This window comes from Amphiprion ocellaris, chromosome 4 (assembly GCF_022539595.1).
Source record: "Amphiprion ocellaris isolate individual 3 ecotype Okinawa chromosome 4, ASM2253959v1, whole genome shotgun sequence".
In the NCBI taxonomy this organism is placed as follows: domain Eukaryota; kingdom Metazoa; phylum Chordata; class Actinopteri; family Pomacentridae; genus Amphiprion; species Amphiprion ocellaris.
In genome coordinates, this window is record NC_072769.1 from 18473312 (window position 1) to 18485973 (window position 12662).

The following is a 12662-nucleotide window of genomic DNA, read 5'->3' on the forward strand; positions in this document are numbered from 1 at the left end:
TATTCAGCATGCTAGCATAGAAGCTCCTGAGAATCGGTATTTAATTTCTCCCTGATGGTGACATTTTGAGGATAAATGTTTAATAAAGGTGCATGTAGATTGTGTTTTTCTTGATGCTTTTCTAGCATTTATAACATGGATGTGCATGCTTTTTGTATGTTTTTTTTTTTTTTTTGCACTGATATGGCAACCCTCCATTCTGTATATTGAGTTGTGGTGGGGTTTTTTTGTTGCAATTTATCCTTTAGATGGCACCAAAGATCCAAAATAATAATATATATGTTGGTGTGAAATTATTACAAGACAAATTTTCATTTAAAGTAGAATTCGTTTATTAAGAACAAACATGAAAATCAATTAACTGATTTTGTCAGTGAAATATTTTTATTTTTGAATCTCAAAATAAGTAATACATAAAGTGAGCCAATGCATTCATCCTTCATTTTGCTATAGAGATGTGCAATCACAGGAGTCAAGCTTTATTGTGATACTGGATATTATAAATGTCTTGCATATTTTATTATACGCTCATGTTAAAGCAACAGTGTCTCGTTAATTATCCTCATAATCGTTGCCACAGGGGGCTGCAGTTGTTGACATGGAGGGGGCAGGAATCTGAGGAAATAATGAGGAAACAGTGAGTGAACACAGCAAGACAATGTAGATGATTTTTTTAAAACTTTGTAAAAGACGTTGCTTGTAATTTCACCTGAGTATCCACAGTAGCCTTCAAGGCGTTTTCTGATTTCATATTCTCACGCTGGAGAGTCACAGAGCAACATTTATGTAGTCACAATTCATATTACACAAAGTCTATGTAAATACAGATTGACTGATTCTTACCCTGAATCTTCTGAGTGGATCAGCCTGAAGAGGAAGCTGCTGTGGCACAGCTCCACCTGTGAACCCCTAAAGGCACAGCAAGGCAAGTTTATTTGTGTAGCACAATTCATACACAAGGCAAATCAAGGTGCTTTACAATGGCAAAGAAATGCTTTTAGAAAAATGATTTAAAGGTAGACATACATTAAAATCACAGAAATAAAACATAAAAGTAGACATTAAATTCATAAAAGTTCATAAAAAGTCAAGAAAATAGATTGAGCATCTAAGAGAAAGATGCAGTAAAGAATCTGGTTTTCAGGCCTGATTTAAAAGAGCCAACAGTTTGAGCAGACCTCAGGTGTTCAGGAAGTTTATTCCACAGGTGAGGAGCATAATAGCTGAATGCTGCTTCACTGGTCTTGGTTCTGGTTCTGGGAACACACAGTAAACCTGTCCCTGATGACCTGAGGGCTCTGGATGCTTCATATGGAGCTATAAGTCCAGAATGTATTCTGGTCCAAGACCATTCAGTGCTTTGTGGACCAGGAGTCAGATTTTGAACTCTATCCTTTGACTAACAGGAAGCCAGTGTAGTGATTTGAGGATCGGTGTAATGTGGTCCAGTTTCCTGGTGTTAGTTAGGACTCTGGCAGCAGAATTCTGGATCAACTGCAGCTGCTGGATTATTTTCTTGTTAGAAATTGAAGACAGCAACACTTAGTAATTTCTCAAACTTCAACAAATGAGAAACAGTGACTGATGTTGCAAAAGGAGAGAGAGGGAGAGTTTACCATCAGAGGCTGCTGAGGAGGATTCACTGGGGCCATCTGAGGAACTCCCATGAAAGGAAGCTGGTGGTAAACAAGAAAGACCCAAATCAGTATTACCAATTAAACAATATTTCATGAGTTTTATGTTGTTAGCACACTAACCGTATTGACTGCAGGTACAGGATAAACGTTGGGGATAGGGGCTGGGACTGCAAATGCTGGAACAAACTGTGAGATGAGAAATATCAGTTTTATTCAGTATTACGGCAGAAAGCTCATATTGCAGTTCAGATTTCACTATTAGCTATCTCTGTTGACTTTTCAACTATTTGAATACACATCAGTTAACTTGAAATTGGGCCAAATATGCGGCAGATATGTCATGAAGCTGATTTTCTAATAACTGACCCTATGATGACCTGATTGACTGACCTGAGCGAACTGGGGCTGCCCAATAACACCGGCTCCACCACCAGCTACCACAAGTGGGTTCAGACCTCCAGCCATCATCCCAGGGTTCACTCCATTTACCTGTCCACCGTTCATACCTGGCAACATGCCTCCATTCATGGCTAGAATCAGCCTCTGTCTCTGTATGGAGCAGGAAAGGACATTTCTTATTGACTACGACCTGACTCTGATTAATGTGTTTAAGGTGAAAGTCTGATTGTAGCTCACCTTGCCTGCACTGACCTGCAATATAAAAGCAAAAGATGTTACACTGTAGATAGATAGATAGATAGATAGATAGATAGATAGATAGATAGATAGATAGATAGATAGATAGATAGATAGATAGATAGATAGATAGATCAACAGACAGATACATAGATAGATAGTCCATACTCACATAACAGATGGTTGCTACAAATGTGGTGAGAAGAAGAAACTTCATTTTGCAGCTTTAATCCTGTTAAAAGACAAACAGAAAGAGTTCACAGAACGTATCTTTTGTTGCTTCAAAGGTTATGTGCCCAGGAGGACCACAGTAACTCTCCGTATTTACAGCAGCTTTTATCTGTGCCAGAAAATTGTTACGAGCCAATTAGAGTTGAGAACACGGACTCGTTCACACACTATATTTGTCACCTGTGTGTCATAAGAACTTGTGATATATGACACCTTCATTTCCTACAAAATGAGATTTAAAGAAATGTCATTCGCTGAGCTTTCTGGTTTCAAAGACTCTTGACCCCGTTCAACCTCTGACATTGTTCTCCACACAGCTGAGTGACCGCAAAAAATAACAGAATGATTCATTGACTTGTTGGGGTCTCTGGAGGTTTCTGGAAGCTACTGACTTAAAGCCAGAAAGAGCCATTTAAGAGCTGCGGGTTGTGGTCACAGGAGGCAAACAAGTGACATCATTTTCAAGTGCTTTTGTGGATCAAATCATGAAAAACCTGTGTGTGTGTCCTTGAAACAATTAAGTAGTGAGAAACTTCAGCCAAACCAATATTTAATGAAATCTTGTCATCTTTAGAGTTCGGATTTATAATTCAGCAACGCAAAGTTAAAATACTTGCCTCAGGTATGACTGAAAGCCAAACTGTAATTTGTGATGTGTTTATAATTGTCTTTAATTTTGTATTTGCCATCTCAGCCCTTATGAATATGCTGCAGCTCTCACAACATCTTTTAATTTGTAAAATCCTCAAACGCTACTGATAGACAACAACAGATACAGAATGTCATGTGACCTCAGCACATTTTCTCAGCATGTTTGGAACCATTACATCCATTCCCTGTGTGGTTGGCTGGTTATTTTGTCACATACTGAGGCTGTCTGGGAATGGTTTTTCTGCTGCTGACAGGGCAGCCCACAGCAGACCAGGTAAACACCCTGCTGGAAGTCTGGTCTGGAGCTTTGTACTAATTACATACTGTCATGCGGTCCCAATTAAGAAACATTTTCTTCCTGTTTGCAGTTTTATGTTGTGACAAATGGTATTTCCTCATGTCGATATAATTTTTGGGGTTGGATTTCTTTTTCTCTTTCTCGCATTGTTGCACATTTGATTCAACAGGAATCAGTTACACAAAGAATTCAGCACATGAAGTGAATGATGGGTTTAGGACGTTTTTCACATTTAGAAACACAAATCACCATGTTGCAATAAGATACAAACAGTCTACTCTAAATAGAAGCTTGCGTTTATTTTGACCAGTCCCTTCCATGAAAATAACAGCCATCAGAGGAGCCACACCCATGATGATGGTTGATTTTATTCAGTGTTTTAGTCAAGCACACTTTTGGCCTACGGATGATTATGTAGTGAAATAAAAGAACCAACAAGAGCTCAGAAGTTCAAATTTGAATCATTTATTGGCTTTCACTTGTGATGACAGTGATTAATAGCACTGAAGCATTAACAGCTTTGGGTGCATAATCACAGTACAGGAAAGAATCGTGAGACATTAATGACAGCAGCGTGGTCTCATTTCACTGGCTTCTCCTCCTTCTCCATCCCAGAGCATTCTTCCTCCTCTTCTTCATCCATCACCTTCATCACCGGAGACTGTGTCCTCCTGAGGCGAGCTGCAACTGAACGCTGAAACCTCACTCTGCCCGCTGGCTTTCCACCACCACCAACACCACCCAGCTGTTGCTGGTTATTCAACCCGGCCATGGAGATCAGCTGGGCTTGGCCTGGCATCAAGGCGGCATGCTGAGGGTCTCCTCCGGCATTTCTCTGTGGCAGCACTGCAAACAGCGTGACCGGCCCACCCCTGGCTTGCTGAGCCACCTGCCCCCGTAGATTCAGGCTGGCTCCGCCTGCCTGCCCCACAGGAATCGCCCCACCTTGCTGGAGGGCTACGATGGGGATTAGCTGCTGTAGAGGAGCCTGGCCTACAAGGTTCCCAACTGGCTGGAGAAAGTACGCCCCACCGAGTTGGACTAAGTGCGCCAAAATGGGTTCAGCGTTCAGTGGAGCCCCATTCTGAGCCCCCGCATTGGCGTTGTTGGCAGCTGCTGCCCCTCCATTGTTATTCACTCTCCCCTTGGCAAGTGCCTCAGCACTCCCCGAAGACACACCACCCTCCACCGCAAGAGCCAGGGTCTGAAAGATAACCCACAGTATGCAGAACATGTTTGTGTCTCAATGGAAGCAGACGGTCGACAAGCGAAGAGCTGCTGCTTTCTTTACTTATATAGAGAACGTGGGATTCAGTGATCACCCAGGAAGGTCCAATCAGAGTCCGATGCTTTATCTCAAAACAACAACTTACTGTAATCATCGTGACCAAGCTGCAGGCTATTTTTTGCTTTGTTGCCTTACAGAGGGCCATTATTCAGGATTAAGTGGCAAACCAAACCCAGGTATCAGTGACTTGCGTTTTAAAGCTATTGTTGCAGAGGACTTAAATTCATGTCACAAAGACACATAGAAACTGATCAGTGAATAAAACATGATGTTATATATCATAAAGAAGTGCTTCCCAGGGTCTTTTGGGGTTCACTGGGATCAACCAATATGATGCTAATTCTTTATTTCAGGACTTTAAAGAAACGCAAGAGATCATAAACAACAAATAGCACTGAAACATCCTGTCTTTTTGTTTTTTTTACTGTCCAGAAAACTTTAATTAGAGCTATATATAAGATCAGAAGACAAACATTTACAGCATTTGTTTCTCAGTTAAGCAACACAGTTACTGATTTACATTTACTAGTATAACACAAGGATATGAAATGGTCTACTAAACCTTTATAATTTAAAGAGTAATTCTGTACTAAATCACTCTAACAGACAAACCACAGTTCTTTTAAAGCATGGCACACTGCCTTTTCTATTAATATGCTGTTGTAAACTTTCCCCCCAGGTTGGAATGCATCAGAAAGCAGATTCTGGATAAAACTGGCTAAACATACTTATATTCTAAAAGAGAAACAATTCTAGCAGCTTAGTCTAAATTGCAGATCAACAACTTAAATGTCCACGCTTAGCCTGACACAAAATAACAGCAGTGATTACCAACATCTGTTCTTTAAAGCAGGAGGTAAAAGGGGTTCCTTTGCCAGAGTGTATTTTAATATTTTGACCTGACAAAATAAAAAAATAAAAAGAGCCAACTGGTACATGGAGGCTTCAGTTTCAAGCTGGAATGCTGGAGCAGCTTCCACAAGCTTGTATAGTCGACATGGTGCAAAACGAAGCTCAGAAAAGCAGGTTGACATCCATATCCTCTGTAGAGAAAAAGATTAAAGAGAATATAAGGGGACATCATCGCTAAAATTTTACATATGTTTTCAGTAATGGAAAAAAACTTTTACTTTTTTTTCTATTTAGTTAAAGAGAAAACAGTTAACAAAATAATTAGAGCTGCTTGTGAAATATATAAAAAACATATTTTACAGCAACATCTACAGTTTCGTAATCTCTCTAAATATAACATTCCAAATAGTAGAACAGTTTCTCACTAATATGAGGACTTTGTTGTTACATTTCAAGGCTAAAGTGTATGATTTAGTTAAAGGCATGATGCTGCTCTCACCATTCTTGATACCAAAGCAAGAGGTCCACTCTTTAAAGGAAACCTGCTTGTCTTTGTCAGCGTCACACTCCTGGAAGAAGCGAGAGGTGCAGTGCTCCATCGGGACCAGAGGGACCCTGAGTGGGGCCAACTCTGAGTGGGACAAGAACCTGCACAGAATGAACAGAGATTACATTTAGATGACTGCACATCGTGACTGAGTAGAGGACGACACTGGGCCAGAATGGGCTTTTACATATTTGATTAGATGTGACAGGGAATGCATCAAGTTTAGGAATATGCAGTTTTACCTTGATCACTAGTAGCAATACAGCTTATCCATGAGTGTTAGAGGTGGTTGAAGTGGGTCATTTAGTAGTCATATTATTTTACTACAATCTCTGCTACTCATGCAATATGTAAACCCCCAAATGTGCAATAAAAAAAGCGTTAGACTGTAATTCATGCTGTGGTTTTCTAATAGGGGGCTGATCCAGATAACAGCTAAAAAGTCATCAGAATCCAGAGTATTGGTGTCTAAAATCCATACTGGTAAAAATCCAGCGCACCAAATTAGATATTAGCCTCAGTAAACACAGTTAACTGGAAGGTAACTCTGCTGTGATTGCTTTGAATGTATTAGCCACCCCTGCAAAAGCAAGCAATAAAATAAGGCGAAACAGTTAAAATGTACCTGTCAGAGGGGTGCTGGTCCAACTGGGCAAACTGCCAGTGTACTGGGTAGATGTACATATTATAGTTTTTCTCAAAGTCCTGTGCGAGAAGCTCAACAGAGTGATCACCAGCGTGAAGGCGCCTCTCGCTCTCGAAGATTTTCTTTACCTAAAGGGGACAAAAGATCACAGTTTGATGCACTGGCACTGACAACATCCTGTTCTTTATTACAGGTGTGCTATTCACCTGTCCGACAAACTCACTTCATAAATAAGTGATAACAAACAATGAACTACTTGTTAATAATAATGCAGGAAATTTAATTTAACCTGCAGCAAACATACTTTTAAGATTCATGAAGGCATAATTTCTATCCATATCTACTCCGCCAATGAATGTGGCAAAGTTATGTGACAATCAGCGTTGGTTTGTCTGTCTGTCTGTGTGTTTGTCTGTTAGCAACATTACTGAAAAACGGAGTAACGGATTTGGATGAAATTTTCAGGGAAGGTCAAAAATGACACAAGGACCAACTGATTAGATTTTGGCAGTGATGCAGCTTATTTTCTGGATCCACGGCCCGGTTAAAGATTTCTGTATCATTGCGAGATAGCGGCACGGCATCACTGTAACTATGACTACAAGTGAACACTACGTCAGCTGCCTGCTGATGATCACATGATTGTGATCCTATTACAAATCCACCGCTGCGGACTTATTGGGACTTATCCGTCGAAACTGATGCAAGGAACAATTGATTAAATTGTGGGGGTGTTTCCGAGTCCCATCAATTCCCACCTCCTGCTACATATTTAGGTCACATGATTTGGTATCCGGACATAACGTACACATGCATAACACACGCCTGTGCTCAGCGCAAAGGCCTTTTGTTTGTAGGTACATATATATTAAACGGCCACATTCTATGTTGCTGTGACTTCTAATCATCAATAACTAATAAAAAAATGCTGCATTTATTTTTTAAAAATGCTGCATTTCTTTCAATGCCATATGGGGGAATGAACAGCCTTCGCAGAGAACTCTGCTCTCTGAGTGCTTTTCTAGTTTATTATGCACTCATATGGACTCATTTGATACATGTACACAGTTTTTTTGAAAAGTAGCTTTGGTTGATGCATTCATCTTACACAATGGATTTGAAACATATAGAACAGTAATCTCTGTGCTATAATCAGAACAAAATGACAACAAGGTTAACTCTCCAACAGCTTCTTCCTAAATGTGGTTAGTTCAGTTGGGCATAGATGCCTGAGGAGCTTTGCTTTGTATCAGTTGGTAGATTTGTGTATATTTTCTTCTTAATTTCAGAGGTGTATCTTACTCTAAAACGCTGTTTAGGAGTGAGGAAGCTATGGGATACGGAGTCATGCTCATAGAGCTGCAGCAGCACATTTTTCAGCCAATCCCTCATACGCAGTGGAAACTGGATCAGCTCAGTGTCTACACATGCAGGTATCACTGACAAAGAAGAAGAAAGAGAGTCAAACAGCCTGTTTTGTTTTTTCCTCCAGCACATAAAAAGCTTAAACTATACAGTCTAAATTCTTACATTTGCATGCCCCAGTGTAGTCCAGATGCAGTCTGTGTCCCCTCTTACTGCCCTCCAGATTGCATTTAGTGGCAAAAAGTTCGCACGACGTGTCATATGTTTTGTTGTCTGTCCCACAAACCTTAATGGAAACAAAAGTGTTGAAACATGAATGCAAACAGAAGCTAAATTTTCCAGTCTAGTGATCAAAATATTGTGTGGACTCACATGATCAAATTCATTCATGCTGGGAGGACACTGTGACGGTTCTTGACACACACAACCTGGCTTATTGTCCGCATCAAGTTTACACATTTTCCCACGTTTGCAGCGGAAATTGTCACACGGATCTAGAAGAAAAGGCAAACACTGAAATTATCTCTGGCCCTATAAATAATCTAGTTGTTAAAAACAGAGATATAAATCATTTATTTTCCTGACAGTTGACACCAGTGAGTTAAAACTGCTCCACATCATCCTCCACATTCCTCTGTCATTAGAGTTGGTACAGTGATTAAATTCGACTTGATCTCTCTTATTCACTCCTTAAGCCAGCAGAGCTGTGTTTTGGCAGTGACTGTGAAGCGGAGTGACACTATTCATGCGGAAGTTTGAGCAAAATGATCCAGTCAGCAGATTCCCCTGTGGGACTGTTGGGATAGTGCATTAGTGGGTATATGGAGAATGCTGCTGCAGCTGCTGACCAGGCACTATGGAGGACAGAGTATCCAACAAAACTAAGAACTAATTATGTGAAAGATACAGTTTCATAAGGAACTACATCAGAGCGTGACATTTTATAAGCCTACATTAAATGAATTTCTAATTTAAAACATTTAAATCTGCAAGTGAAATGACTAATAGTTAATATGAACATCTATCGTCCATCTGTCTTTGGATCACCACGTTCAGTTTTGCTTTAAACTAAAGATGTTACTAAACATTCTTTTTGTTATTTTACAGTCCTCTTGCATTTTTCTTTAACAGCAATCAACCTAACATATTCAACTTGTCCCATGTATATTCGGGTGTATGAACCGACACAGAAATGCCAACTTTTCAGCAATAAACAATCAACAATAAACACCAACCAGCAGGGGTCTCTGAGGGATGCAGGCCTTCATCAGCGGAGGGTCTGGATCTGGGATACAAATCTGCTGTTGCTCTTATCTGCACTGGATTCATACCTACTAAAGGACCCTGGAAAAGTACAGAAGATATGTAAAAATGTATAGAAATTATTCAGTGACTTATAATAAGATCAGATTGCAGCAGCACAGCAAAGATAAACATCAAACTACCCTGGTGAAAACCTCTAATTGTATATTTTTTGGCCACTTGGGGGCAGTGAAAACCGTCTGTTAATAACGTTGACATATTAACACCTTTAGTTAACAGTTACCAGTTTACACATCCAGGAGATCCAGGACAACATCAAGATTGTATTTGTAGTTGTGTTTCTGGCCATATATTTTAGTCTTATTTTGGTGTCCACTTACGCCATTTAAAGCTGGATGAGAGGGAATCAAATCAGTGAAACCGTTGGCTGCAAAACCAAAACAATCAATAGCATGGAAAAGTTCTTAAAACATGAAGTTCATGTGAGCATTACCCATTTTCCTGCCCTTCTCCTCTTTGCCTTGTGGACTGTGTTGTCGATGTTGCTGCCGTCAGACTCCTGAGCATCCTGCTGGCTCTGCTCTTTCCCAGCTTGTGTTTCGTCCCTCTGTGGAGAATGTTTCTTTGCCCTCTGGTTTTTCTTTTGCTTTCTCGTCTTCCTCTTGGAGTGACTTCCACTCTCATTCTTGCTCTTCTCTTCCTCCTTCTCAGACAGCCGAGACCTTGATTCAAGCTCTGCACTGCCTTTTGCTTCCTGAGGGACTTTTTCCTGATCAGACGCTTCCTCGCTGTCTGCTGCCTCGGTGTTTTGCATTTCTTGTTCATAGTCGTCAGCAATACTCGGCAGTTCTTCCTTCTCTTTAACAGCTGTTTTTGAATTTACCTGTGTTTCAGTGTGGGCTTTGACTTCAGCTGGTACAATGTGTAGAGGCTGCAAAAGGCCACTATCAGCAGCATAGTCGAGATCGACTGGGATCTCTGATTCTGTGCTGCCATCTGCCTCCTCCAAAAGTGCCGCTTGCTCCGCTGTGTCAGCCATTCTGCCAGCAGATTCTTCCTGCTTTTCCTCTAGGGACATCTTCTCCACCTCTTCCTCTGCTTCATCTTTCCCACTCTCTTCCTTCACATCTTCCTCTATGTTGTCCACCATCTTCTTCTGCTCCCCCTCAGTTTCCTCATCAGTGACCTCCTCAGCCTCACTAGACTCCACCTGGCCTTTGTCAGCCTGCACTTCTTCTTCTTCTAGCTCTCCTTCTTCTGCTTCTTCTTCCTCTTCTTCTGCCTCTTTTCTCAGGAGGTCTACCAGTTCCTCCTCGCTCAACAGGACCGGAGTGCTTTTCTCTCTTTTTTCGGTCACCTCTTCGTCCTCCTTGTTAGAGTTAGCATTGTCTTCGGAGCTCAGTTCTTCATCTTCCTGCTCCTGGCTGATGGCCGCAAAAGTGACTAAAGTAGGCAAGATCTGAGGCTTATTGGCTTCCTCTGTGATGACATCCTGAACAAAGTGAGAAGAAGCAGGTTCATTTAAGGCTGCAATATTTTCTGACGTTCTTTAAAAAGTACATTTTAAAATGATTCAATGTGCCACCCTACCTTTTCCTTGGCTGTGTGTAAAGTCTTGTGCAATCCGTGATGTTTTCCATGAGGTTTACTTTTTACCTAAACATAATGGGGAATCATTTCAGGTATTCATCAGTACAGCGATTGCTAACACAAAGATCACATTACGTCTTCCACATTTCCACGCACATTGATGACAAATTTCACTTGTCATACTCAGAAAAATAATAACTTTGCTACTCACAGACAGGGCAAGAGTCGCTGCCAGTAAGCAAAGGAACACCAAGCAGGCCCTCATACCTGGAACATCGAAATTAATATTTTCAACATAGGGCAAAATTGTTCAGACATTGATAAAATGCAACTCATATTATTGTGCAGCAACTGAATATCTGCAAAACCTTATTAACAAAAGGTTAAAAAGCAAGTCATGAACAATCAGTGTATTATATTCTGACTTCTAACTGGTCACAACAAAGATGAGAACTTGGCAAATCTTTCAAAGCTGAGACAGATGAATGCATCTGTATGCTGCCAACACATTCATGACAAGAAGAGCTGTGGGACGGGCCTCCACCGTTGTCACGGCTACGGGCCTCTGAGATGCGCTCGGCTCTCAAAAGTCACATTCAGAGCTAAAGTAAACATCAGAAGCTACCAGACTGGAAAAAGTTGACTAAGTCCACAAACTTTTTGTCTCTCTGCACAGAAACGAAACAGACATTACTGGATCTGTCCAGTGGAATAATAGCTCAGCACAGTAAACCTGAAGTAGGTGCAGGCAGGAGGGATGTGTGTATGAAAACTCACCAAAAGCAATAAGTCACTGAATAGTCTTTGATCTTTATATATAATTAATAGAATTTGGATTTTAAAAACACAAAGTGAATTTATTATATAAGTAACTACTCCTATTATATAGTAGTTGTAAATTTATCACACACATTTTGATAAAAAATTAGGTGATATTTTATAGCTACAGAAGTATGTAAGAATACAGACTATGCATAGCCGTGTAAGCATTTACATTTTTCATTCCATGTGTATTATATTGCTGGATTACAGTAAAGACAGTATATTAACAGTCACCCTCTCTTGATAAGTGTAAAAATAACCGTAAAATCATTTTTAAAAGTTCAACAAAATTAAGTTTTCCCAAAAGAGGCTGCAGCATAATCGAGCCAGTAGTCGTTGCAGACAACCCTCAACTGTTTCATTGCAAAGTATTTAGTAAAAAAACATGTCTCACGTACAAATACCTCTACTGTTTCATGAATAAATTGAACTGCAAAGCAGTGTAAAGGTTTCGGTAATTAAGATTTTTACCTGAGGCTGGCAGTTTCCAGAAAAATTAGAATCCCGCACAAACACCAGTACGTGCCTGTGTTGAACCTGTGAAGATGTCCTTTTGTATTCAAGACAGCACACACACTGTCCACACAAACTGTCATGCTGTGAGCACACACACACGCACAGTTTTTTCAGGGTCTAGGATGCCAATGCTAACTTTGGGAGGGTCTTTGGTCTACAGAGAGGGGGACAATAAAAACCCACATTGAACTTCAACTTAATAATCTGCACCAAATCATGTGTTTCCCAAAAACACAAGAAGTCTAAAAAGTGACACTCCAGAGTTCAAAACAACATTTGACAAGTTTAAATAAATTTTGTTTTATTATTGGAATAAGTTC

At 40.3% G+C, this 12662-nt stretch overlaps 2 protein-coding genes across 2 annotated transcripts; both read right to left on the minus strand.

The window, feature by feature from the left end:
• Window positions 1–314: 314 nt before the first annotated feature.
• Window positions 315–2417, minus strand: scpp9 (secretory calcium-binding phosphoprotein 9). The gene is made up of 7 exons (XM_035955681.2): window positions 2274–2417; window positions 2028–2186; window positions 1758–1823; window positions 1617–1676; window positions 844–909; window positions 710–760; window positions 315–615 (listed from the first exon to the last, which is right to left on the minus strand). Exons 2-7 carry the CDS (start codon window positions 2163–2165, stop codon window positions 553–555), a joined length of 444 nt encoding a protein of 147 aa, XP_035811574.2. The 5' UTR covers window positions 2166–2186; window positions 2274–2417; the 3' UTR covers window positions 315–552.
• A 1485-nt stretch (window positions 2418–3902) lies between these two features.
• sparcl1 (SPARC-like 1) lies at window positions 3903–12397 on the minus strand. The gene is made up of 11 exons (XM_023286814.3): window positions 12298–12397; window positions 11216–11271; window positions 11005–11070; window positions 9908–10906; window positions 9387–9495; window positions 8524–8645; window positions 8317–8437; window positions 8089–8225; window positions 6766–6914; window positions 6093–6241; window positions 3903–5784 (listed from the first exon to the last, which is right to left on the minus strand). Exons 2-11 carry the CDS (start codon window positions 11267–11269, stop codon window positions 5756–5758), a joined length of 1935 nt encoding a protein of 644 aa, XP_023142582.2. The 5' UTR covers window positions 11270–11271; window positions 12298–12397; the 3' UTR covers window positions 3903–5755.
• Between the last annotated feature and the right edge of the window lie 265 nt (window positions 12398–12662).

What these genes read in the sequence shown, in the direction of transcription:
- sparcl1 (XM_023286814.3), bottom strand. Translation starts at nt 11,269, where the DNA reads ATGAGGGCCTGCTTGGTGTTCCTTTGCTTACTGGCAGCGACTCTTGCC. An exon ending in CAGCGACTCTTGCCCTGTCT is followed by an intron (nt 11,071 to 11,215) that starts GTGAGTAGCAAA and finishes CATTATGTTTAG; the next exon opens with GTAAAAAGTAAACCTCATGG. An exon ending in CTACACTGGGGCATGCAAAT is followed by an intron (nt 8,226 to 8,316) that starts GTAAGAATTTAG and finishes CTTCTTTGTCAG; the next exon opens with TGATACCTGCATGTGTAGAC.
- scpp9 (XM_035955681.2), bottom strand. Translation starts at nt 2,165, where the DNA reads ATGAATGGAGGCATGTTGCCAGGTATGAACGGTGGACAGGTAAATGGA. An exon ending in ATCCACTCAGAAGATTCAGG is followed by an intron (nt 761 to 843) that starts GTAAGAATCAGT and finishes GTGACTCTCCAG; the next exon opens with CGTGAGAATATGAAATCAGA. An exon ending in AGGCTACTGTGGATACTCAG is followed by an intron (nt 616 to 709) that starts GTGAAATTACAA and finishes TTATTTCCTCAG; the next exon opens with ATTCCTGCCCCCTCCATGTC.